Genomic DNA, 25,524 nt, shown 5'->3' with positions numbered 1-25,524 from the left:
GTTTTAAAGAAATCAATTTCTGAAAGTAAGATTTATTTTTCTTGCAGTTCTCCAGAGCTCATCTGCCAAGTTGCATCTGTTCTGGCAAGATGGGAGAGGCTCTCTGCTAAGGTGCAAAATCAAAGATTTTCTGAGATAAGCCCCAGCAGGAGTGGTCCCTTAGCTTTGACCATATCTTTGATGTCTGCTTTGTTAATTCCTTTTGGCCTCTACCTTCCTGCTGAGATGAGCCTTAAACATCTCAGTTTAAGGGTGAAACAGCATTCTGAAAGTGCCCCCCAAAAGACCACCTGGCCTCCATTCTATTTTGACTTTGAGTGAACTGCTAAGGTAACCCCCATTTAAATGAGGCAGACTGGCCTTTGCACATTCTGGAAAAATCCCTACCCTCTGGACAGTCCTTGTTAACTATGCTAAACAGGTAAGCTGTTTCCCGGGAATGAGCTAACGTTCTGGGAGTCTTCCAGCTCGCCTTGGTGCCATTCAGAAGTATGCTGTAGTGGTTATTCTAGTGCAGCGTTTGCTTCTTAAACTTGAGTGTCCATCAGACTCACCGGATGCCGGGCCTGTCCCCGAGTTTCTGACTCAGTAGGTTTGGGATGGGGCCCAGAATCTTCACTCTAACAAATTCCTAGGTGACCCTTACGCTCCTGGTCCAGAGACAACCCTTGGAGAGCCACTGCGCTTTCGGGTTGAAAAGGCTCTTTTGTGCTCCTGTAATAAACAACCAGGATGTTATTCTGAACACGTTTGTGATCTGGTGGTTTCTAATGGTCTCTTTCTAATAGAACTAGCAGGGCTGGCTGGGGATGTACCCAATGAGTAAGAAATTGAGAAAACCACATCTATTCCTAAAAGGAAGGCCTTATCAGTTTATAGCACCAGTCCTGAGTCACTGAGAGGAGGCCTGACTGCAGTCTGTATGAAAGCAAGGACTGTGCTCATTTCAGTTACCTGTGTCGTCCCTCGAACGCAGCTAGAACAGAACAATGACTGGTACAATATTTACTGAATAAACAAGTGAAATGCTTCAATTTGATTTTATGCATAGATTTCATGCATACAATTAGATTTATTGTCTAAAAATCTATTTTCCTAGGTTCTAGGCATGTATTTGATTTTAGTTTTAGCGAGCTAGATCCCGATTCATAGCATGACGCAAGCGTGCTATGTAACGAATCGTCCCAAGTGCAATGGCTTTAACTCAGGATTCACGTTGCTGCTGGTCTAATGTGACACAGCTGGTCTGCATGGGCTCAGTTGGGTGCTTATGCCTTGTGTCCCCTGATCTCTGGGTTAAATCCAAGTTATGGGTTGGGTTCAAGTCTCCCCGAGTGTGTTCTCATACGAGAGCCGTGTTCCTGAGGCCATGCTCGCACAGGATGCGTTGTCTGAGTGCAGGAGGCCCGCCAGGCTCTGCTGGTACCTGGAGGGCCTCTGCCTGCATCATGTCCATTCATCCTCTGTTGGTCAGAGCGAGCCGTTTGGTCCTGCTGGAAGTTGAGCTGAAAGGCAGGTGGGCGAGTGCGGATTGGCCGAACAAAACTCCAGCCCATCACAGTTATGAATATGGAAATAATGACTCACCTCAAAGGTGAACTAGAAGCCCCTGGTGTGGACTGCGTTGTGCTCTTGGAAGAGGAGGCAGGGACCCAGACTGCCTCTCCCCTGGGGAGGGTGGCTTGTCCCTGTGGTACTCGTGCCATCGAGGGTGGCTGTTTGCTTTTCTTCTCACTCGGGCCTTGGCTGTTCGCTGTTTTTCACTGGTGCTATTTCGGACAGTGCCTTAACTCGAAGGAATGGTGTTGGTTCTGGCAACGGTTGACACTGGGTGAGATAGGGTGGGAAACGGCATTTTAAGAGACTTTTCCGAATTCCACCCAGGAGCTGTCCAGGAAGCAGGTGGCCCTTCTCCCTGCCTGGCCTGCCTCAGGGTGGCGTCTGGCCCTGCCTGTCTAAGGCATCTCATCCTCAGCCAGATTCAGCAATGCATCCTGCCTGGGCATCCCAGCGCGGGACACGTGGTGCCTGGCCCCAGGGGCCAATTCGCTGGGCTTAGCTCATCTTCTTGTGCTATTTCTGGCTGCTGATGAAATCAGCCTTGCACCTGGCCTTCCCTGAATGTCAGTCCTGCCGGACATCATGCCCTCGGCCCTTCTGTACGACTGGATTGGTTTCCAGTGGAGCCGGGTTTTTCACTTTCTGTGGCAATTTCCCTTGGCCTGCAGTGGAGCAGAATTTACATGGAGAAGCCAATGAACCAGCGCTAGCTCTGTTTCCTACTGTCTAAAGAAGACCCTGCATTCGAGTGACCCCGATTCTGTCTGTCCTTTTCTGTTTCATTGCTCCTTTCCAGTGAACGCCTAGGAACCCCTCTGGGTGACGTGATTGAAAAAAAAAAAACCCAGTCTGAGGCCTGCGCCGCGGAGCCTGCTTCCCGTTGTGTCACAGCCAGCCAGACTCGGCCCTTCAAATGCCCACCGTCCGTCACAGGAGAGAGCGGATAAGAGCTTTCTCTTCTTCCAGAACACAGCCACCACCTCTGCTGGTTAGAAAAGTGAAGCCCGGAATTGCAGAGGCTCATTAATGTCACTGCAACATTAAAGGGAAGCAGATTCAACTTAATTCACTGGACTTGGGAAGCGCGTGGTTTGAAAGGCAAGGAGCTCTGGGGGCGTTTCGGAGCGGAAGTCGCTTCCCTTTTAATCTAATAATGCGTGATGTATGAATTAAGACATCTTGGACGACAACTTGGTTGTGCTCAAACGATCACCAGGGACAGACAGAAACAACAGACTCTCTTCTGTATCTCACATTCTAGAAATCTTAGGAGCCTTGGAAAGCACTGTGGAAGCTGTCACTGAATAATCGGAACACGTGAAAAGACAGAGGTCGATGCCTCCTCTAGGAGGTAAAGTGACTATTTAGATAATTTCTGAGGCCATGATGGTAGTGAAAGGCGAGGCTTTGTAAGTATTCAGAGAGCAGCAAGACATTTTTAGAGGAAAAAATTAGATAATTGACTGCTGTTGCTCCAGAGCAAGGGGGGATGGAAGACAAGAAAGAGGAAGGGGAGGAAGGAGGGTGCCAAGTGGGAGCAGAGAGGAAGCAAGTCACGGTCCAGTGTCCACGGGCAGAGGTCACGTGTGTTCGGGGCCCCGCGGGGAAGGAAGAGCGGGTTACCGCCGCCCACCGGGCTGAGAACAAGAGTATGTGCCCTGGGCTTGGCTGAATCCGTGGTTGCTTTACTCACTCGGCCATCAGCTTTACCACGTGTGTTGATAACCACGTCCGCGTGCACGGGTGCTGCTGGGACGGGCAGTTGTGCGCATGTTTCAAACTGTGTGTAAGAGCCAGGCAGAGGCACGGTGTCACGACTAACAGGCAGGGAAGTGCTGGGAAATAAACATCGAACTGTCTTAATTCTAGCAGAAGCCTTTTTGCTGGGTTAAAATCAATGTTCTTCTTTAAAACATGTTAATCTTTTAAGTATGAATTTGAAAAGCTCAAAGTTAACTTAGTTGCTACTTTCACCTTGCGTTAAAGCCAGGATTTAGCAATTCCTTTTTCTTGTGCTGGATGTTTCCTATTTGTAAAGGTTTTAAAGATGTCGTACCAGCCAGACCCACATTGGTAGTCATCTTGCAAAAAAAACATTCTAAAGAAAGAGAGGAGAGGAGTTGGTGCCTACTATTTATGTACTTATACTGTATTCTCTCAAGCTACTGAAATACTTGTTTATTTCTCCCCATTTATACGAGTACTGTGTAATGATTTTTTAAAACACTGATGCTCAGGTTTTTAGGGAAGTCTTCTGTCAAAGTATGTCCGTTCATTGCTCCAAATATCAGTGTTGGAAAAGAATAAAAGTCTTAAACAGGGATCTGCCCTCTTCCTTCTCCTCAAAGAGAAAGGGGAAGAGAACTACAGGATATAATTCTCTCCTAGAAATAAGAAAACCTCTTAGGTAATAAAAAATCATGCTTAGGCTGCTGATCTCAGTATAGTTTTGGGATTTTTACAATGCTTAGCTTGCATGTAGACCAAAAAGTTCCCTTACTGTCATTATAAAAAATGACTATCCACTGTATTTTGCAACAGCCGCCTAATTCCAATGACTTATCATATGTATTCTGCAAATTGGTACCAGGAAAAATGAACACACACTCACTTTTATGTAATAAAGAAGGAAGAAATAATCACATGAAACTAGACAGAAAAACGGGTCTGTGAACAGGATTTTAAGCAATATTGAGGAATTAAAATCTTGACATGAAACAATTCACCAAGTATTTTCAAAAGTGGTTTCCCAGGCTTAGCTGATAAGCAGGATTGGAAGCCTACTTCAGCAGAGCGCATTTGAGGTGTTTGGGAATTCAAGGTTGAGTGGAGGCAGTGATTGACAAGCTTCCTGTGGAAACGCTCCACCTCAATTTTCATGCCCGCTGGGAGGTTCTGCTACTTTTCATAATCTTTCTCCTTGTTTAGAGGATGGAGTTGGGAAAGGGTTACTGAAGGCAATAAGTGAATTAATTATGCACCACAAAGTGCCACAGCTTGCTAGTCTCTGCAGTTGCATCACTTCATTCATCATAAAATATTAGCAGTTTCCTCTTTGCATGAGGGACTTCCGAGTCCTGACAATATATCCTAAGAGACACTGCAATATATGTATCAGTGTTCAAGGCAAATTTGGATGTGTGAGTGCACATATGCTCACAAACATGCACGCACAGACTCAACGCTCCAAGTCCAGATCATTCTTTAAAATGAGTTGTGTTCCATGTGCAAGGGGAGAAAAGCAGCCAAATCCTTCTTAAGTTAGCTGATGAGCCCTGGGTCTAGGTGGTACCTGAGAAACTGCACCATGTGCAGGTCATGCGTTTACTAGTGTTCTGCCTCCGTCCCTCCACACTGGCCCCTGGGGGGCTCCTGACCCTCCCCATTTGTATCCTGTTTACTTTTCAGACATGCCTCTTTAAACAGTTTTGTGCCTCAACTGTGCCCCCAATTGTTTATGAGATTTATAGCTTTTTTTCATTTTACAGATAATGTTAAATCAAACCTGCTTATCCTATTGTCTGAATCAGTTAGGATTTTTAACTTTGACCAAATTGTAATTTGAAGCCCTACCAGCTCCCTTGGGGGTATGATTTTAAAAGTGAGGGACCTGTGTGCCTTCCTCATCTCCCTGTCAATCTCTTCTTGTTGACTGGCACCCGTCTATGAAGTATGGTGTATGAGATCTAAACTGTGTCCATGTAAGTACTGTATTTGGTATGTATTGTTTTAGGGCAGGAAATATTTGTCATGCTTCTTGTTACGATTTCAAGTTTCATATATATGTGTGTATGTATATTACATAAGTAAGACCCTCACAGCTTCTGTATTTAGCGAAATGTCAGCTCCATATGCTGCAGGGAGCAGCGAGGAGCGTTCCTTTTAAGTCGGTTTGGAAAGGCAGCTTCAAGGATCTAAAGCACAGCTGGGCGGGGGAGGGGGATGAGAGCAAGGTTTCCTAGTTATCTAAATGTGATGACTTTTAAAGTTTAGCTTTATGGCTCTGGTAATTGTTGCCTCTGTCTTCAAAGTCAAATGGGGCAGAAATACTCCGGCACCCCCAGATCTGTGGGCAGGATATCTGCCCCTGCAACATCCTTTTGGTGGTACAGGGAGCCTCCCAGCTACCTGGGATACTGGTTTTACTTGCTTTTGTAGTTTCTGTAAAGGGAATGTGTTTTCCAACTACCTTAAGATTGCACTTTTCTTTTTAGTGGAGGGAAACCACAGTGGATGCATGTGTTATAAATTTTATTTAAAACAAGACTACCTGCTAGGTTGAGAGCTTGAGAAGAAGGGAAGAAGGATGGGAAGGGGTCCTCTCCCAGGAGACTTACTCACCTGCATTCGGCTCCCCCACCCACCCACCCAAGTTAAAGACACAGAGGGAGGAGGCAATTTCAGGACCAGGAACCAGGGTCTGTCTTTCCCTCTGGGATTTCTGGACTTGAGCCGTGGTGCCAGGAGATGGCCTTGGACTCAGATCCAACAAAGGCTGGCGAGCCTGCAGGAGGGCCTGCTGAGTGGCCGAGGCCTCACCTGTTTTTCTGAAAACCTAAGTGGAGATGTTCACGGAAACCATAGGGGAGCAGGCAGCACCGCCGGAAGGTGAAGGTGAAGCTGCCCTCTTGGACCTGGAGTGGAAGGCGCAGCAAAGTGTCTGCGCAGGTGCGAGCTCTCCACCCGCCTCCTCCCTCCGGAGCCTGGGGTCCTGGTCCGCTCAGGGTGGGACGGATCATCCTAGCTGGAAGGGCCGCAAACAAGAGGAAGAGGGTTGCGCAAGGAGGGCTGTTCCAGGCCTGAAGGAAGAGCGCCTAGACCCTCCAGGAAGACGATGGAGCGGATTCCAGCAGGAGAGAGAGGATCCCGGAGGCCAGGAAGGAGGAATCCACCCCGGGAAAGGGAGGGGGAGAAACCAGACAGCCTGCGGTCTGGAGTCGGAGCCCAGCACCGAGGCACAGTTTGTGTCTTTCCACACAGGGGCGCTGGAGCACGTTTTAATGCAGCAAGAGTTACTGCGCACCCTGACCCTGGCACCCTCTTTGGGGTCGTTTTTCCCCTCCCACTTCCTCTCAGTGGGGGGCTGGGGGGGGGCGCAGCGAGCTTTGGAAAAGTTACCGGCATCACAGATGCTTCAGCCTCCGCTTGTGTTCATTGAAATCGAAAATGGAGTTCGCGAAACGCACAAATAAGTGGGGTGTGCGGGGAGGAACGTTTAACCGAGTTGCTCTAAAGGCTTCCAGCGGGCACCCCTCGCTTGCCTCCCGTGACCTTTTCCTTTCTTTTTTGAAACCCGACGAAGGAAAAGGGATCTGGATTTGAAGAGCTTGGCTTGGTTAGGAAAGGGACTCGAGACAGCGCCCCCTGAGTCTCCTCCCAGCCCCGCAGTTCGCTCTTCCACACACCCGCATTCGCACCCCCAGGCCCGGGGGTCTCTGCTGGTGTTGTTTCAAGTTAGGCAAGAAAAGCTGGGAGGAAAACACGAGGGGGAGCGCCTTGTTGGGCGCCGGGGCTGCAGCTGCGAGCAATGCGAGCGCGTGGACGCGGAGCGCAGACCCGCGCCGAGCCGAGGACGGGCGTCTCGGGGTGCCGCCCCCTCCCTCCGTGCCCCCGACGCCCCCTCCCCAGCGCCCGCCTCTTCTCCCGCGCGCTCTCCCTGTGAGCCTCCCGGGGGCGCGGAGCCCCAGAGCCCCCCGCGCGACCCCGCCTCTCGCCCCCGCACCCACGACCTACGCGCCCCTGCCGCCTCCTGGCTGCCAGCCCCCGGCCACCCGGCGCCATCAACGGCGGGTGGAGGGCCGCGTGGGGAGGGCGAGGGGAGGAGGAGCCGCGCGGGGGGCCTGGGGCGGGGGAGCGCGGAGATTCGCTCTGGATGCTCGCCCGTCTCTAGGTGGTGCCAAATTCCGGGGCCTAGGCATTTTCCCTCCCTTTACGTGTTTTTTTTTTCTTCTTCTTCTTCTTCAATGGCTTTGATTAGGCCGTACGTGGCCGTGGCAAGGAGTTAAAAAAAAAAAAACAGAAAAGAGAACACACCCCCAGACCCCCGCTTCGCCGAGCCGCCAGGGGAGGGAGCGGAGGAGGCTGAGCCAGGCAGTCGCCCAGCGGCGACTTGAGAGTGGAGCGCGGGAGGAGCGGCCGCGCTGCCGCCGTCCTTTCTTCTCCTTCTTCTTCCCCTTTTCCCCCTGGAGGGGGTGGGGAGCGGGAGCCCGAGAGGGAGAAAGCCGAGATAAAAACACCCCGAAGACAGCCAGCCAGGGCGCGCAGAGACCGATGGCTTCGCTGTACCAGAGGTTCACAGGCAAGATCAACACCTCGCGGTCCTTCCCGGCGCCCCCGGAGGCGAGCCACCTCCTGGGCGGCCAGGGGCCGGAGGAAGACGGCACGGGGCCCAAGCCCCTCGGAGCCCAGGCGCCGGCGGCGGCGCCCCGGGAGCGCGGCGGCGGCGCGGGCGGCCGGCCCCGGTTCCAGTACCAGGCGCGGAGCGACTGTGACGACGAGGACGTAAGAGCACTTTGGTGGGTGGGGGGCGGTGCGGGGCTCGGGCCGAGAGCAGGGGACACGCGCCCGCGCCGCGTCTGCGATGGTCTTGGGGCGCCCTCATCCCTCCCCTCCCCCACCTCTCTCGGGAGCGCCCACAAATACACTCCTTGCGCGGATCTCGGTCACCGCCGTCCTGGAGCCGGTCCCTGTCTGCAGCGGCGGCCAGGAGTTGGTGGCTTTGAGGGAGCAGCGTTGGCCGAGCTGCGCTGCTGGGATGTGGAATCGGCTGGATGTCTGTGTGGATGTCTGTTGTTAATTGCATGGTGCTATGGATCTTAAGGAAAGAATTCGATCTGTCTGTGTTTACAAGTTGGTTTCTCTTTGCTTTTGCTTTTTCTTTGTTTCCTTTCGGTCTCCTTTAAGACTCGGGGAAGATACTGTTCCAGGCTCTTTTTCTCCCCCTCCTACCTGTCCCTGGAATCTACATTGTGGCCGCCTGAGGGGTCCCTTCACTCACGTGCCTCCACTCCTCACTTCTCCAGCGCTCCCCACCAGCGCTGGGAGTGGTGGTGGTGGTGATTTACTTTTCAGAAAAATAAAATAAAATAAACGCACTAGCATCCGAGGCCCAATCCCCTGTCCCAGGGCCCAGCACAGTTTTTGCTGATGGGGGTCAGGCCCCGCTTCCCCCACACCTAGCCTTGGACTGGCAACAACATTAGACAGCCTTGGCTGAAAACTTCTCCTGGAGCATGTTTCCTACTCTTCTCAGGGCTGGAAGCCTGGGTTTCAAAGGTTGGCTTTGCATATCACCTTAGTAACCAATGACTCAAGCAGGAGGGGGGCGGGCTGCTTGGATGGATGAGGTCAGCCACCTGTGTTGATCCCTTTCAGCTATTCAGAGGGCCAGGGAGGACCAGGAGGAGAGGAAACTGATGTGACTGAAACCTTCTCTTCCCAGAAAAAAAAGAGAAAAATTCCAGACAGGCTCTCAGACAGGCAGGCAGGGCCTGCCCCTGGAGTTATGTTGGCTGTGTTGGGTTGTAGAGCTCACTGCGTGTACCTTTGAGAGTTTCCCACCTGGGGACACCTGGGCACAGGTATTTACACGGCCTCTCAGATAGTCTACCTTGATGTACTTAAGGCTGTACATGTCCCTGCACCGAGCAGAAGGTCGTGGTTATTCAATATGTCCTGCATGTACTGCACCGAGCAGAAAGTCATGGTTATTCAGCATGTCCTGCCTTGGGTTTTGTTTTGTTGTATTGATGCAGGGTGTGGAGACTGTGACAAAGATGACAAAAGTTTGTGAGAGATGTAGTTTGTGTGTGCATGTGTGTGTGTGAGCTCGCGTGCGCGCACACACACACACACACACACACACCCTGTTAATCAGATCTTGTGTGAGATTTTCTTCTTTTGGATTATTTCCAGACTCCTCTGGTTACACGGAGAAATATCAGAGAGATGTCCCTCACTGCAGTGGGTCAGGTCCTGAGGGAAAGGCATGAATTCTCAGGCTCAAGAAATTAGAATCTTTGAGGAGGGGTTTCATTGGGACTGCTGAAAAATTCTTGAGAATTGAAACTACTGAGAATCTCAGGGAGGACAATTGAGCTGCAGTGCAGACAGAAATGATGCACTTTTTGCCTTAAATCTGACTTAAAACCGTTGGATTGTGTTATGCTTGGAGAGAGAACAATAAGCAGTTTCTTCTTAACAGGCTCTAGGTGTCGCTAGGAGAAAGGAAAGGAAAGGCGAGAGTTCCTGAATTTTGTTTCAGATGATCTCCACCCATCTTTTTTGTTTTTATTTTTTTCATCTTAAGCTTAGAGCATATTTTCCTTCTTTTCAGTTTGACATACATCTGAACTGTTTCTCAGATAAGCAAAAGGATTGTACTGAGAAACGAATTGTGAATTTAACATTTGCAAATGATTTCTGTTGAAATGACTCTGAACAGTTTATCTATCTTAAATTCGTAAACTCTTGACATCAATGTTTTTTTCCCAGAAAATACAGAAAATGTGTGTGTGTATAGGTATAAATATAGTGTATATGTCCATAGTACCCTTATGAAAAAAAATATATATATATTTAAAATGTATGATTAAACCAATGAGACAGGGCTAAATACAGCATCAGTTTCTTGAAAACTTTTGCTTCTCTCAGAAAAAATATTCAACATTGAAAAAGTTATAACCAAAAATTTACTAAAAGATAGATGTATGTATTAAACAGATTACTTTTCCTCCCAGAGCAGGGGCTACAATTTGCTTAAGATAGGAGTTTAGTACTAGCTCAAGAAAGTAGATATGAAAACTGCTTTTCTGATACCAGTCCTTGTCAAGATTAAAGAATTCCGCTACCCGAATTTAAACCCGAAGATATACAACTAATTAGAACACACTGCATATTATTCTAATTGCATATTATTCTGTGTACCTTGGTGCAACCAGGTAAGCACTTACTTAAACAGTTGGACGTCCCCTGGGCACAGCGGGAGCTGTCCGAGGTCCTGAAGTGTCTTCTGCAGTAGCACACAGGAAATCTCCAGCACTTCTTTCTAGAGTTCCAACACTAAGGTTGGTGGTGTTATGGCTCTTCTGTGGCTTGTCGGTCAGGGAAAGCTGCTCCATGGAACAGAAGAAGCTTTCCCACCTTAGTCACTGAGATGATGGTAAGGAGCATACCTTTAAAATCCAGTGAGCTTTGTGCCTCGTCCTTCCGTCTGGAAAGGGGGAAGTAAAGTGTTGTTCTTGACCGCTGTATGTGTGTACACACACATGCCTGAATGTGACCGAGAATGGGTAGTTCTTCACAACGCAAAACTGAAAGTAGTCACCAGGTCTAGAAGAGACGAGTCAAATGCCGAGGTTGCGTGGCGGGTGACAGGGAATACATTGCCTGTCTGCACCAAAGGCACGTGTAAGGACCTCTCTGCTGTGTAGCACCACAGAAAAGCCTATTTGGGGTGGGTCAATTTTAAGATGTGAAGTTTAACTTTGAAATAGAAATAAAGCCAGAGTGCTTTTTCTATTGAAATTTTCTCATCAATCTTAGATTTATTAAAATATAACGTCGATGACTTGGAAAACCCCTCTGAGGAATCAATAGCCATTCTGATTTAAAATTCACTGTGTAGGTTTAAAAATAAGTTGACTCTTAAAGAAAGCTTTGCTGGAAGCGACTTTTAATGGAATTTAGTAACTTCCAATAGGAATTAACTTCCACTAATTTTAAAATATTGAACTTCGTCATGCCCCTGCTGGAGCGTTTCCTTTTGATTTCTTGAAGGACTTCGGAGGCCTTGGATAACTGCCAGGGCAGTTGTCTTGTTGGGGCCATGTCAGCATGTTCCTATATTCTTCATTTTTGGTGACACATGATTTCCTAACAATGCAAATGTGATGACAACAGGATTTTGAAACAGCAAAATTAACCAAAACAGGGTTAGAGCCAAAAAGCACTGCCTGTGATGTCTGTCAGCTTATGAAGTATTTCATCTTCCTGTAGGTCTGCAGCAACCAGCCTTTCTACTTTCTCTCCACCTTGATATTTCACTGGTATGATGTCAGCATTCTGTTAATTCCTCCTGGAAATTTACCAACTTTAATCTTTTTTTAAGTTTTTTAATCTTTACTTTCTTCTGCTCCAATTTTAAATGCTTCTTAAAGTATTTAATATCACTTTCTCTTCCTAATATAGGAAAAAAAATCTACAACTTTCAACTGTCGTCTTGATGCCATTGCTCTCAGGACTAATTTGATGCTGGTCAGTGTAACTCACCTACAGAGGAGCTATGGGGTGTCACGGGGTCGTTCAGAGCTTTCAGCTTCTCAGTCAAGTCGTCTAAAACTGATTCCACCAACTTGTTACAACGAACCCCTTTTCCTTATTCAGCTTGGTAGCAAATGTGCATTCCTACTGTCTTCACTGCAGACGCCGCGCACACAGTGTCATCAGCGTCCTCTTAATTACTCAGTATAAAGTGTCTGGTTCCTCTTTAGTCTTTGTTGTCTTAGCTTTCACTCTTGATGGCTACTGCCCTGCCCGTCACACCTTGGCAGCGCGTGTCTTTCATGCTGCCACGTGAATTCGCGCCCTGTCTCTCTCTGACCTTGGCCTTTGAATCCTTTGGTAAATCATTTTTCCTTCCCCCTTTCAATGCAGGAGGCTGGGAGAACCTACACTCGCAAGGTTTGGGTCTCTACTGTTCTATTCTTTCCCTTTCGTGCTCTCCTCCTAAGATAAATTAGAGATTGGATACATTAGAATGAAGATAAAGGAGGCTGGGTGTATTTTGCAGCGTCTGTATTTGAAGATGGCTAACGTAGCTTTATTACTCTGATATACATCTCCCAGCATTGCTTCTGAAGATCGTTTCCTTTTCTATTTTATAGAATTAGAAAGTTGTAGAACTGGAAGGACCCTGGCGATCACCACCGTGATCTCTCTTCCCAGCTCTTGTTCCACATGCCAAGCATCTGGGCACTAGGTCATTGCTGGGGTGGTGACAAGATATTCACATGGAATATATCCCTAACTTTCCCCTTCTCTTCACATCTGCTTATTCTAGATAACTTTCTCCCAAATCTCCTTGTATCTACTTCTAGGATTGCTGTTTCTTCCATCCCCTAGCACTGCATACAGTATGTGAGCACGTACTGTTACATTTTCTCAGTATCTTGTAACGTTTCACTAGATAAGCTTTGAGGTATCCTTATGGGTGTACTGCCCTATAAGACTGTATCATCGTTCCCTGCTGGGTACAATGTCTTCCTCCTGAAAAGTTTATTTTCTGCACTTCAGAACATGTGTTAAACACGTAAGAACTGTTTACCATCTAAAAGTCACTCTCTCAGTGTTTTCGTAAAGTATTGTTAACAGAATGATACAAAATGTTGCTTACTGTCTCAGCACAGAGCATGGAGTCATCATTGGGAAGCTGTCTATGTCACAAGGAAGTAAGGCTGGTGACATAAACAAAGATTCAGTGCTAGCTGACTGATGGGTGGAGCCAAATACAGCATCAGAAAGACCTTGTCCGTGCCTTGCACCTGTATCTTTTTAAAGCACCACTACACGTATCCCATGTCACCTTCATGGTGACCTTGGCTAGGGAGGAAACCCATAACAAAGAGCTACTCTGTTGGCTTGAAAAATTAACAAGGGGAAGCCTAATTTTTTTCATTTGGATGAGTCAGCTGTCAACTGTGAATCATAGCAAACAAACGTCAATGTGTTAACAAGCCTCCATTCTCTAGAGTCAGCCCCAAAAGGACATGTTTGCTTAAAGCCAAATTTGTTTGTGGAAGGTGACTATTATGCCTGCTCAGTGGATTTGCGTGCTGGGTGGCCGTAAGACATTTTGAAGTGGGAATGACAGCCTACTTTATATGGCACGCTTTTTTTAATTCCTGCCAGTGTACACTTTCAAATAATTTACTTGTGTATGTTACCTGTAGATTTAAGGAGGTCTGAAGCATTAGGATAACATAGTATCCATTTATATTTTTGACAATGGAATCAACTCAGTTTTCCCACGGGAGATTAATATTCTAGTATCACTAGGTCTACAGGAATTTCTCTAGATGTTGACTTTGGACATTTTTTTCTTCATAAAATAGAGCTTTTTATATCATACCCCAGGCTTTTTCTCCTTTAGAGTCAGAATGATTAATGAGTTTAATTTTTGCAAGCAACTGGCAGGACTTGCTGAGTAAGATGTAGATGCTGATTGTATACAACCCTGTTCCTTTTAATCACTCTGATGATAACAGTGCATTTATCGAGTGCATACGGAATGCTTCTGTGCAGTATACCATATTGATCTCTTTCCTAGAGGATTGCCTATAAAAAATAATGCGTACAGTAATCCTTTTAAAATTAAATTCTGTCTAATAAATTTAGTGTTAAGGGCATTGAGTGCCCATGTGCCATCTTATGATTTGCTTCTATTTTAAGCACATTGGTTTGATTTTATGTACATGTTAAAAAAAAAAACACTCAGCCTTTCTGGTTAATGACTTTGGAACATTTATCTTCAGAATGATCTAGCACTGTGAAATTATCTGAAATAGAACATTTAAAAATTCGATAGCATCTAATTTTACAAATGAGAAGGCTACAAGGCATTACGTGAATAATATTCGGCAAATCACCGGTGTTCTCTGTACCTCAGAGAAACTCAGCCTTCTCTTCTGTCCTGTGTTCTTCTCAGTATACACTGTGGTACAGTTATTAACTGGAGGAATTAATTATATCACAGAATTTTAAAAGTATGAACATTATGAAGTAAAACAGTCTAAATTATTCTGGGTTCTAAATGGCTTTGCTAATTGCCAAGGGGAAGAACAGACGATTCTGCCCTGTGTTGGTTTCCCTGATAGTTTTACTTCTCTTTCTTCTATATATGTATTTTTTTCTGTATTTTCCACCGGCATTCAGATCCATGAGAAGCACAGGAAATGTTCAGTTTTGTCCCATGATTGAGGAACAGATATGGCTAATTTTGCAGAAAGCCTAGAAGCCAGTAAGGCCCACAAGGTCCAGATGGTAGAATTCCAGGTGGTGAACGCCCTGCTTCCTAGACCCTGCTTCGTACCCCATTCCTGTTCCCCTTCTGCTCACCCTGCTTCAGTTGACAGCAGTAGGCATGGGGGATGGACGCTGTAGATGAGCCCCTGGTGGGGACTGGGATCTGGTAGCAATGCAGGGAAGAGAGAGACTCCTGTGGCTACAAAGAGAATGGTTCTCTTCTTTATCCAGTCATCTGTCAGTGGACATTCAGGTTGTTTCCATGTCTTGGTCGTTGTAAACAGTGCTGCTGTGAACCTTGGGGTGCTTGTATCTTTTAATTAGAGTTCTCTCTGGGTATATGCCCAGGATTGGGATTGCTGGATCATATGGTAACTCTTTTTTAGTTTTTACAAGGAATCTCCATCCTGTTTTCCACAGTGGCTGCACCAAACTGCATTCCCACCGGCAGTGTAGAAGGGTCCCCTTTGCTCCACACCCTGTCCACCATTTATTATGTGCAGACTTTTCAATGATGGCTGTCCTGACTGGTGTGAGGTCATTATATGCTATATATTGTGCACCGAATATATTTTAAGGCGGCGTCAGCCGGAAGGGGAGCAGGAATGGAGTACAGGAGCACTGAAGATCTAGGAATAAAACAAGTTGTACAAGGGGAGAGGGGGGAGGATAAAGCAGAAATTAGAGGTGGAAGAATGCAAGCGAGAGCTGTGGGCCCCCAGTTCCCCTAATCATTTTCTCCAAAACGTTTTAATTTCTAAACTATATTCAGATCTTTCCTATGCCTCATGCAGAACGCCATCCAATAATTTCAAAATGTAAAACAAAAATGAGAAACCTCTTAAAAAGTCCTGAGAGGTGAAGTTATCTCATCTCTTTTTGAAAACTTTTTGAGTTTCGTGACGTTTACAACCACGAGAGGTCGCCGACCCCAGTGTGCAGGGCTCTACGCAGCAGAGATGCGCTGCCTGTTCTGGGCTTTTTGTAGCTTCTGCGTGTCCATCCTCAGCTCTGCTTGGCTTCTGAGGAGATCAGCTCAAGACCTGAAGAGGATGGGTCATGTGGTCCCTTGCCCCTTTCTTTGTATTCCTCGTGCTGCCTCCAGGGTTAGACTGGCTCCCCACCCACCTTCACAGGTCTTCCCGGGAGTGTTCCTGGGGGGAATCGACCATGCTTTCAGGACACTTGCTCTGTAGTGGGACACACAGCTGCTTTCCCAGGTGAAATGTTAGGTCTCCTCCATCGTGTTCATTCTGTCTTTTCCAACTTGCAAATGTGTGTTCCCACGCCAGGCTTGAGGGACGTGTACTGCAGGTGAATTGCTGAGTTCAGAGTGAACCATCTGTTAGCAGCTCCGTGCTCCCGTCCCCTCGCTGCAGCGTGCGCTGCTGGCGAGAACAGCCCTTCGGAAGGAATAGAGCCTCAGCTGAAACTTCCATGAGGACGGTGGTTGGGTGGGTGGGGGGGGGTGCCTGGGGGCCACCGACCCACCAGTGCAAGCAGAGCAACGGAACAGGGCGTCAGGGTGGCTCAGAGCTCTCACGACGGACCTCGGACTGACTGATCGCGTGGGTCTGTGTGGGTCGTTGGTGCCACTTTGAGCATCTTGTGGGCATCTCTCCCTTAGAGTTCCACGTGGCCTTGCCATTGACTTTGGCTGGTGGGGTGGAGTGGAACTGAGGGTAGCTCTCCTGAAATGAAGCTTTGCGTGCGTGCATGCGTGTGTGTGTGTGTGGCTTTATTATTTAAGGAAATTTTTCCATTACACGGACAGTTGTAAATCATTTACAAATATATGTAAAGATCATGTAATCTTTTTTTAACCAATTTTTAACCTTTTTTTAATTGAAGTCCAGTCAGTTCACAATGATGTGTCAATTTCTGGTGCACAGCACCATGTTTCAGCCATCCATATACAGACATACATTCCTTTTCATATTCTTTTTCATCATAGGTTACTACAAGGCATTGAGTCCAGCTCCCTGTGCTGGACAGTAGGACCTTGTGGTTAAGATGCCGTAAGGGCCGGCACATGAGCTGCTGTTCTCTCTTTCCTTTTGCCATGGAAACTGGCAACAGTTCAGGTGGCCAGTGTTCAATGGCCAAGGTGTAAGCTTAGATTGTAAACCGCTGAGACTATGCCGTGACAGCATCGCCAAGCCTGAGCTGTGGGATGCAGTTCACGTGGGTGAGTCACCGTTCATTGTCTTGGGGCCTCAATTGCATCATCATCTCTGGGCAAAATCAGCATTTTCTAAACGGCTGTGGGAAGTTTCATTCTGCCTCCCTGCATCTCACTTAAAACTTCTCTGGTTCTCAAAAAGGCTGACCCAGAAATTCCCCTGGGAGGGCAACAGATGTTGGAGCACGTGAGCCTTATCAGTTCCGTCTCTCCCGTCTTTGGGGAGCGTGTGTGTTGGGTAACTGGAAAGGTTAAGATGGGACCCACTTCCCGAAAGACAAGTGCGTGCTCATGGTGGGGGCGGGCGGAGGGAGGGGCTGGGCGGTAGGAGGAGTGGACAGATGGATAGTAACGACGGAATGATGGAAGCCAACGTGGCGGCCTTCCGAGCGTTAAGGGTCGGCCTTAGAGACGGGCTTTCTGGGCTTCTGACTGGAGACCTTACAAGTCAGAAAAGTAGAGCGTCAGAGGGTCGCACGGGGGAAAAGCTCAGGTCCTGAGTCTGTGTCCTGAGTGTACACCCTGCTCTTGTTTCACGTGGATGCAGGACCCCCTTCCGCGTGGAATCTGCCTGCACGGGGGTGTGGGACTGAAGAGTCCGTGTCCCCGTCCCAATCACAGGGAGGGTCGGGAGCACCCGCTGTGGCCCCGAACTCTCTCCCTCCGGCAGCGTCCGGCCCACAACCGGCTCATCTCCGCTGCGTATGTGGAAGGGTGTCTCGGATTTTTTCTTCTGTTTTCCCGGATTTTTACTTGCTCTGAATGGACAGAAAATCCAGCCTGCGTGGCTGCTTGTCTGTTCCGGGGGAGGGGGCGCCACTGTTTCTGCAGGAACCGGAGCCGACTGTGCCGGGAGGGGCGTCTGGTCCCCGGTCAGGTGCCGCCTCGGGGGCGCGCCTTCATCCGTGCGCTTCCTCCGCTGTCCTGCGGCTCCGCCGAGGTCCTGTCCTGCGGAGGCTCTCCTCTCCGCAGGTGCGGGGGGCGGGCTGGCGCAGAATCCTAGAGTCCTGGGTAGCCTCCCGTGATCTGTAAACCTGCTGCCTCCGCGCCAGCGGGTCCTTCATTCCATCGCAATGGCAGGGAAAGCTCCGTCTCGCCTTCACCGCTCTCGGGGTTAATCGCAGCGTCTCTGAAGCAGAAGAGGACTTGGATGGCCCTTTCTGGCCGCTGGCGCCTACCACGTCCTCGTACAGACACCTGAGACGCGTTCTCCTGCTCTGACAGACACCCGGGAACAGTTGCCGCCATTGTCCTCTTGCCCCGTCCAATCTGTCCTGTTGTAAGGCCAGTCCGTGTCCTTGTGTTCTGACCTCACTACTGCCAGTGGCTCTCCAAGGTGTCCCTGCCCCAGGTCAGGGCCCCCTGGGCTACTCCTACGCAGGGAACTGTGCGAGGGCCCCTCTCTTCCCTTGGAAAACGCCGGGGTTCCTGTAATGACCTGAAGGCCCTGCACAAACTGCCTTTGCATTGGCTGTTCCCTCTGCCCAAACACCCTTCCCTCATGCCCTTCGAGTCTTTGCGCTATCTCAGTGTTCCACCTGCCCACCCTGTTCAGAGTTGCAGTTTACCCCACCCATCATCCCGATGTTCCCTGCCCTGCTCTGCTCTCTCTCTTACCACGACCTTCATCACTTCCAGTATATTGTACAGTTTTCTGATTATGCTTGTTTCATATTTGTCCCTCCCTTAGCATATCCGCTGACTAGTGTCAGGATCTTTGGCTGATTGGCGCTCTGACGTACGCAGGTGCCCAGTACAGTGCCTGAAGCAGCCAAGGTGCTTAATAAGGACTTGTTGAAGGAAAGGGCGAAAGATTGGTGTCCCCCCCAAAAAATCTCTGCTCGCCTCTATCTGAACAATCACAGTGTCCTTAACTCAGCTCTCCGGACTTGCTTTTTAAAATGGAAAGAGCTCTGAAATCAGAACTCTGACACTTGCAAGTGTCTGCGTTGGAGTCTTTTCTTTTCAGGATTTCGTTTATTGTTTGATTCTGAGCAGGCCCTTCCTGATGGTCTAATGTGAGTCCACAGCTGAGAAGAAAAGCTAGTTATTAGGGAAACAGTGGAATTTACTTTTGCAGGACCTGCTTCAAATGTGGAATATTTAGCATTTATAATATTTTATCTGAGTTAGGACATAAATCTGACTTGAATTTTCTGTGTATGACTGTTTCCGCTGACTTGTGTGTGTGTGTGTGTGTCTGTGTGTGTGTGTGTGTGTGTGTGTGTTTATCGGCGAAAGCAATCCCATTAGGGAAAATACAAATGTGTGAGAAGATGCGGTTTCTGTAAACACAGCAATAGGTTTAAGTTGTGTGGGATTAGTTGCATTACGTGATTCTCAATTTAAATGGAAGGAGAAGGTCACAGCTTCGTTCTCCACGGTACTGCGGTCATCGTATTATCTGCCAGGTAGAAAGTCATCAGAGTGTTTTTGATCATTAGAGGAAAACTAAAGTTCTCAGACCAAAGTGCACAGATTCTGATGGGGGAAAAAGGGTCCTGGACTCTGTAATCCACCTGAAGCTGCCCGCGGCCCCGGAGCTCCCTCCGGCAGACATTTTTCTGCTGCCACAGTCAGAGCTGTCTGGTGCTGAGGATGGTGCTGGCCCGGGAGGCGGCACCTCTGGGTGGGATCCCGACGTACCTGTCTCTGCGCATCTGCGACACGGCCCGGCCACGCTCCCCCCCGGAGGCTGTCTCAAGGCTGGAATAAGGCTTTGATTCAAGACTCCTTAAATAAATTATGCAAAATAAATACTTGCCGTTCTGTCCTCTGTGGCCAGCCGGAGTTGGAGTGCAGACGTGTGTTGTGGGCCCTCTTACACCCGCACCAGACCTGTTTGACAAGGCTGGAGGAGACGCGCCAGACCCTCCCTTTTGGATGTGGTCCGTGTCACGGGCAGCACTTGGAACGGGTCATCAGGGACCCGCAGCAGGCTCCATCCTTCATCTGAAGGCTTGCTAATGAGCATGTGTAGTTCCAGATCTGTCGAATTATGCCAGAGTGCATGCAATTAGATAAAGATAATGCGACAGATAATAGGGAGGTGCGTAGCCCTGGACTGTCCGCTTTCTGACCACTGGATTTAAAGAGCGAAGTGCATCAGAACCCTTAAGGCCCGGAGACTCACAAAAGCCTATTTTCTGCTGTCATTACATACAGAGTATCAATGTATTAGTGTTGCAGAGTTTCAAAGCTCAGCACCCTGGTTCAAGTCCAGGGGTAGAGAGGTGGATGGTGCACCATGAAAGCCGGCTCACACATACTGCACCTGGCTCCCAGCACTGGAGGGGACCCAGTGAGCCCCAGACCCCTGCAGAGCTACCCGCAGAGCAGCCTGGGCCCCCTTGGGTCCGCCACCCTCCCTTTCTGTCTCTGAGCATCAGGCCGTGAGATTGCAGGGCACAGGGATGGTCCCAGAGCCATCACATCAGCCTCTCACCATCGGGGCATGGTCACATGCTGATGGTCCAGGACACACAGACGGCCCGAGGAGGAGGAAGGAGGCCATGGGGTATGTGGGCAGGGGTCCAGAGAGCAAAAGCGCAGAGAAGACAGCAGAGCTCAGCCCAGCATGCGGAAACGGGTTCTGGGAGCTTGCGGTGAACGGGATCCAGCCAGGAAAGTCAGACGTCTCCGTGGGAGAGCATGACTTCAGTCCCCTGTCAGCCGGAGCATCCACTTTAACTGGCTCCTGGGAACCAGGCCCCAGGCCTTAGGTGGGATTTCTTGTGATTTTCAAACTCTGCTTCTCTGAGTTGTGTGTTCCTGATCGGGGCCACCAAGGGTGGGGGTGGGGGTGGGGCGGGGCCACAGAACTGGGGTCCCCTCCCTAAAGCAACTGTGCCTTTAGAATATTTCACTTGTATGTGCAACTTCACGTGAAAAGGGGATGCAGGTGTAACTGAGCCCTTGGGTAACGGCCTAATTATTCGATAAGCTCAAGCACGATTTCGTAATGACTGGCGTCCACCCAGCGTCATTGTCACAGGATGCAGGCCTGGGCCTCTGTCTGACGGGCCCGCTGTGGGCAGGGCGTCATGGTGGGCGGTGTGCCGGCCGCGGGCTCAGACCACCTGAGCTCGAAAACTGACTCTGCTTACTGTTCACTCCTCGTCTGGCCTTGAAAAGTTACTGAGCTCTTTTGGGGCCTGTTTCCTCGTTTGTAAAATTAGGGGGGAAATTACGATGTTGCTGTCATTGGTTTATTGGGAAGATGGAGTTAACACCGTGCAGCACTTAGACAGGGCCCCACACGCCCTGAAGTGGTGCAGTCTTGTCATAAAGTCCTTGTTACAAGATCTCACTGTTCTTGGAAGGAAGGGGGGCTCCCGTGGGCCCTTAGGCAAAGCGTCTTGGGGCTGGAACTGGGGAAGGGGAGGTGGTAAACCCCCCGCGATCACGTAGGCACTGACATTCAGTCATAATCCCACGTGCTGGTAACTTAACGGCCATCCCGATCCGCGGGTTAGATTGAGTGCTCGGTGATGAGCCCGCTGCACGGACGGGGTCCCCGGCTTTAGGAGGTCCCCGGAGTTAATCCAGATTCCTCGGGAGGGCCTTGTGCCCCGTCAATCCCTGCTCCGGCTTTCCTGCAGCGAACGTGGAGGCTTGGCGCAGTCGGTTCTGGGCCACGGTCCCCTCCTGAGAGGAAGACAAACGAGGACGTGCAGTCTGATCTGAGATGAATTCCTGGGACCCTGTCATCGCGACAAGAGCAGACACCCACCACCGTGGCTCGGGGGACACCCTGGGACTTGACGCCTTAACGTGAAACTAGGAAACAGTGGTTGAAAAACTGCTTCTCTTGGAGTCCATTTTATGGTTGAGAACTTGAAATGTGACGCACGGTAAGGGATCCGTAAATAATGTCTCCCCGGCAGTGGGCAGAGCAGGTCCGACTAGAAGCCTGTGGAGGTGATCCTGGGGAGCTGGGTGCTAGGGAGGGGACAGAGACACAGGGGCGCTGACTTGAGGATTGTTCATAAAGGGACACACGAGCGAGCGCTGCCGTGTGAAACTCGGAGTGGGATCGGTGGAACCATTTAGGACAACGTGGGAAATTGACCAGACACGGATTTGACTGCGGTCATTAAGATCAAAAAGCCTTCTCACTGTAAACAGAAGGGTGGACCCCACTTCTCATGCTTCTCGTACAGGTTCACTGTAAAGGCCCGGACTTCTCATTTCTTACCTCTCTATTAGCAATTACGTTGGCAGATTTTCTTCTCGCTGAAAACGTTCCAGAAGCCTCTTCAGGCGGGCTCAGGACAGGTGGATGGGGACTGGGGTGTATGATGGCGTTAAGGCAGGTGTGCCTGTGAAGTGGTTTCTGTAGCTTTATGAGGTCGGAGAAGTCTCTCCGTCACCCCCAGCAAGGGAGGTGTCGTGAAGGTCCGCAGTGAGAAGGGTGTTTCACGATTCGGAGGCTCTGTGGTGACGCTGCTTCTCGCAGAACGAGCCAAGGAAGCCAGTGTATTTCTGCTTCTTCCGCTCACTGGGCTCATCTAGTCGGTTTCAGGTTGCCCGTCTCCCTCCCTCCCTCCCTCTCTCTCTCACACACACTCACAGACACACACACTCACAGACACACACACACTCACAGACACACACACTCACAGACACACACACACACTCACAGACACAGCAAGCACACAGACAGGCATATCCAGCCCAACAACTAGCCCAAAGCAACAGATGCGCCCCCTCCCTTGAACCCAGGGCCTGTCAAGGCCTTCCTCTGAGATGGTCTTCTCAGAGGCAGGAAGGCTGTTCAGGCTCCTGGACTCTGGCTGGTCCCTGCTGTAGCCTAGCGCTCACCATGCCTGCGGGATTTTCCAGGACCCAACCTGTGATGTGAAGGCGGGGCATGGGCTGAATGTCAGGGCGCTGAACCTCCCTCTGACGTGGGCAGCCGTCCCCTGAGTGCGCTCTGTAATCTCAGCTCGCCAGGTCATGCGCCAGAGTCTGCAACACCAGCCTGGACAGAGAGAGAGAGGATGTGTAAGCTTTCCCAAAATGAAACAGAGCCAGCATTGTATTGAAGGAGTCCTCGGAGAGTTTTCAACATACCCAAGACCCTTCAGGATCTAAATACTCCAGATTACACTCGTGAACCAGCGAGAGCCATGGAAAGTGTCCTGTATCCTGAAGCACCAGCGGTCCACCCTTTTGCCTCAAACATCTTGAGGTTGGCTTGTGGGCATCAGTGGTTCCAAGTCTGCCTGCTTGACCGCTCACCTCCCCGGGGTCCACACGCGGGGGAGGTGTGACTTAGTGTGTCGGGAAGACCCCGTCACAGCTCTGGGCCCCTGACCTGCTGTCTGAGTCAGTGTCACTCAGAGCTCAGTGCCTTCCACGCGCTGGTGTTTACAAAGCAGGGCCTTCAAAGGAGGCAGACATCAAAATACTTCGAGAGCAGAAATGCACCTAGGGAAATGCTGCAGGAAGATCTCCAGCGGGCCCAGCGCAGCCGAGAGGCCAGAGGTAAATCTCAGCGAAGCCAGGCCACGTGAGAAGGGGAAAGCTGTGTGCGATTTTGGAGAAGCTCCCAGGAGCTCTGAAAGCCGTGTTCTTCACAATGAGCTTACCCCACATTTCCTTTTATGGCCTGATTCTAGTTCAGCGTTGAAAAGTTGGAGCATGCCTGAGTGTTTGGAATAATCAGCAGCTCCTGGCATTTTTCCTGGTCTTTATGGCTCCAGGACTGGCCTGGTCTCACGTTCATCAAGTTCAAATGACATCTGTTGACTAGTAAGATGTAAAATTTCACTTAAAAATGCAATGATGAAGAATCTAATTTAACCTAATTCTTTTAACATCGGTAAGTGTGTATATATTTACCTGTCAGCTTTGCAGTTCCTTTGAAATAAGATTGGGTCCTTGTTAACACAGATGAAGGGGAAGCCATGCAGGAGCTTTTTTCCAAGCTGTCTTTTTTAAAATGTCTCCTTGTGCAGGAAAGGAGTTCTTGGTCAAAAGGTTTGGGAAACACTGAATTCTTTTTTTTCTTAATTGAAGTCTAGTTGATTTACAATATTGTGTTAGTTTCTGGTGTACAGCACAGTGATTCAGTTATACATACATATGTATGTATCTTCTTTTTCAGATTCTTTTCCATTATGGGTTATTATAAGATGTTGAATATAGTCCTATACAGTAGGATCTTACAGTATATTTTATATATAGTAGTGTTAATCCCAAACTCCTAATTTATCAGCCCTCGCCCCGGCTTTCCCCTTTGGTAGCCATAGTTTGTTTTCTATGTCTTTGAGTCTGTTTCTGTTTTGTAAATAAGTTCACTTGTATCATTTTTTTAGATTCTGCAGATAAGTGATGTCATGTGATATTTATCTTTCTCTTTCTGACTTACTTCACTTAGTATGACAACCTCCAGGTTCATCCATGGTGCTGTAAATGGCACTATTTCATTCTTTTTTTATGGCTGAGTAGTATTCCATTGTAGAAATAGACCACACCTTCTTTATCCAGTCATCTGTTGATGGACATTTAGGTTGTTTCCATGTCTTGGCTGTTGTAAATAGTGCTGCTATGAACATTGGGGGTTCATGTATCTTTTCAAATTATAGTTTCCTCCAGGTATATGCCCAGGAGTGGGATTGCTGGATCGTATGGTAACTCTATTTTTAGTTCTTTAAGGAACCTCCATAGTGGCTGCACCAAATTACATTCCTAGTAATATGTGGGTTCCCTTTTCTCCACACCCTCTCTGGCCATTATTTGTAGACTTTTTTGATGATGGCCATTCTGACCGGTGTGAGGTGATACCTCATTGTAGTTTTGATGTGCATTTCTCTGATGATTAGTGTTGCTGAGCATCTTTTCGTGTGCCTGCTGGCCGTCTGTAAAACACTGAATTCTTAAAGGTCGTCTTAGTCTTATTTGCTGTAAATAAGGGCTTCACAGTGAACGTGAGCACAGTAAGTAGATGTATTTATGAAGATTCCTCCTTGTTTCGGTCAGTCTGTGGAACTGCAGGATTCTGGGGGCAGACCATGCGTCTCCCTCCCTCTTCAGCAGGAGGAGGAACCTTTTCTGCTTACTTTACATCACATCCAGGTTGCAAGGGCAGCTTTTCTCTGACTCTGTTCCTTTTCCCGGGGCCACCACAAACCACCGGGTGGCTTAGACCAGCAGAGACTTACTGAATCGGTCTGGAGGCCTGAAGTCCAAGATCAGGGTGTCGGTAGGGGCTCCCTCCTCTGAAACCTGTAGGGGAAGATCCTTCCTCGCCTCTTCCAGCTTCTGGGGGCCCCGGGCGTCCTGGCTGTGGCTGCTCCTCTTTAATCTCTGCATCCTTGTCACATGACTGTCTTGTCTCTGTGTCCCTTTCTTTCTTCTAAGGACGTCAGTCATACTGGATCTAGGGCCGCTCCACCCCAGCACAGCTTCGCCTTGACTAATCACATCTGTGACAAACCTAGTTTTAAATGGGGCCACAGTGTGAAATCCTGGCGGTTAGCACAGTGTGTTTTTTGTGGGGAAAAACCAATTCAATTCATAACACTGACGTACGTGATATTTTTCTCAAAGCCGGTATCTTTTTGGTTATTTTAAACTATTTGGAGGGTTACTGCCTGTCTTGTTGGATTTTAAGGAACAGTGTATTTGTCACTCAGTCTGACTCGTCTGCTCTGGGTCGTGGATCCACTGTTCGATCATTATTGCCGGTTTACTGGTGCTTACTGTTTGGGGTGACTCTTCCTTTGGGGGAAGCAATTGAGGGAGGAAGAGAGGAA

General features: G+C 48.9%; 1 protein-coding gene across 3 annotated transcripts in view; it reads left to right on the top strand.

Moving 5' to 3' along the window:
* The window catches only part of DPP6 (dipeptidyl peptidase like 6), an 846,122-nt gene that overhangs the window by 210,706 nt on the left and 609,892 nt on the right, over window positions 1-25,524 (top strand). Inside the window, exon 1 of one of the 3 annotated variants that reach the window (XM_074366689.1) lies at window positions 7,508-8,061. The exons of the other annotated variants lie outside the window; for them this stretch is intronic. Within the exon in view, the coding sequence (XP_074222790.1) occupies window positions 7,831-8,061 (231 nt within the window). The 5' untranslated portion in view covers window positions 7,508-7,830. Of the gene's footprint in view, window positions 1-7,507; window positions 8,062-25,524 lie in introns of those variants that run through there. 3 annotated transcript variants of the gene reach the window in all.

The sequence above is a fragment of the Camelus bactrianus genome, chromosome 7 (assembly GCF_048773025.1).
Source record: "Camelus bactrianus isolate YW-2024 breed Bactrian camel chromosome 7, ASM4877302v1, whole genome shotgun sequence".
In the NCBI taxonomy this organism is placed as follows: domain Eukaryota; kingdom Metazoa; phylum Chordata; class Mammalia; order Artiodactyla; family Camelidae; genus Camelus; species Camelus bactrianus.
The sequence above is the reverse complement of the archived record's forward strand: the minus strand, read 5'-3'. Positions and strand labels throughout refer to the sequence as shown.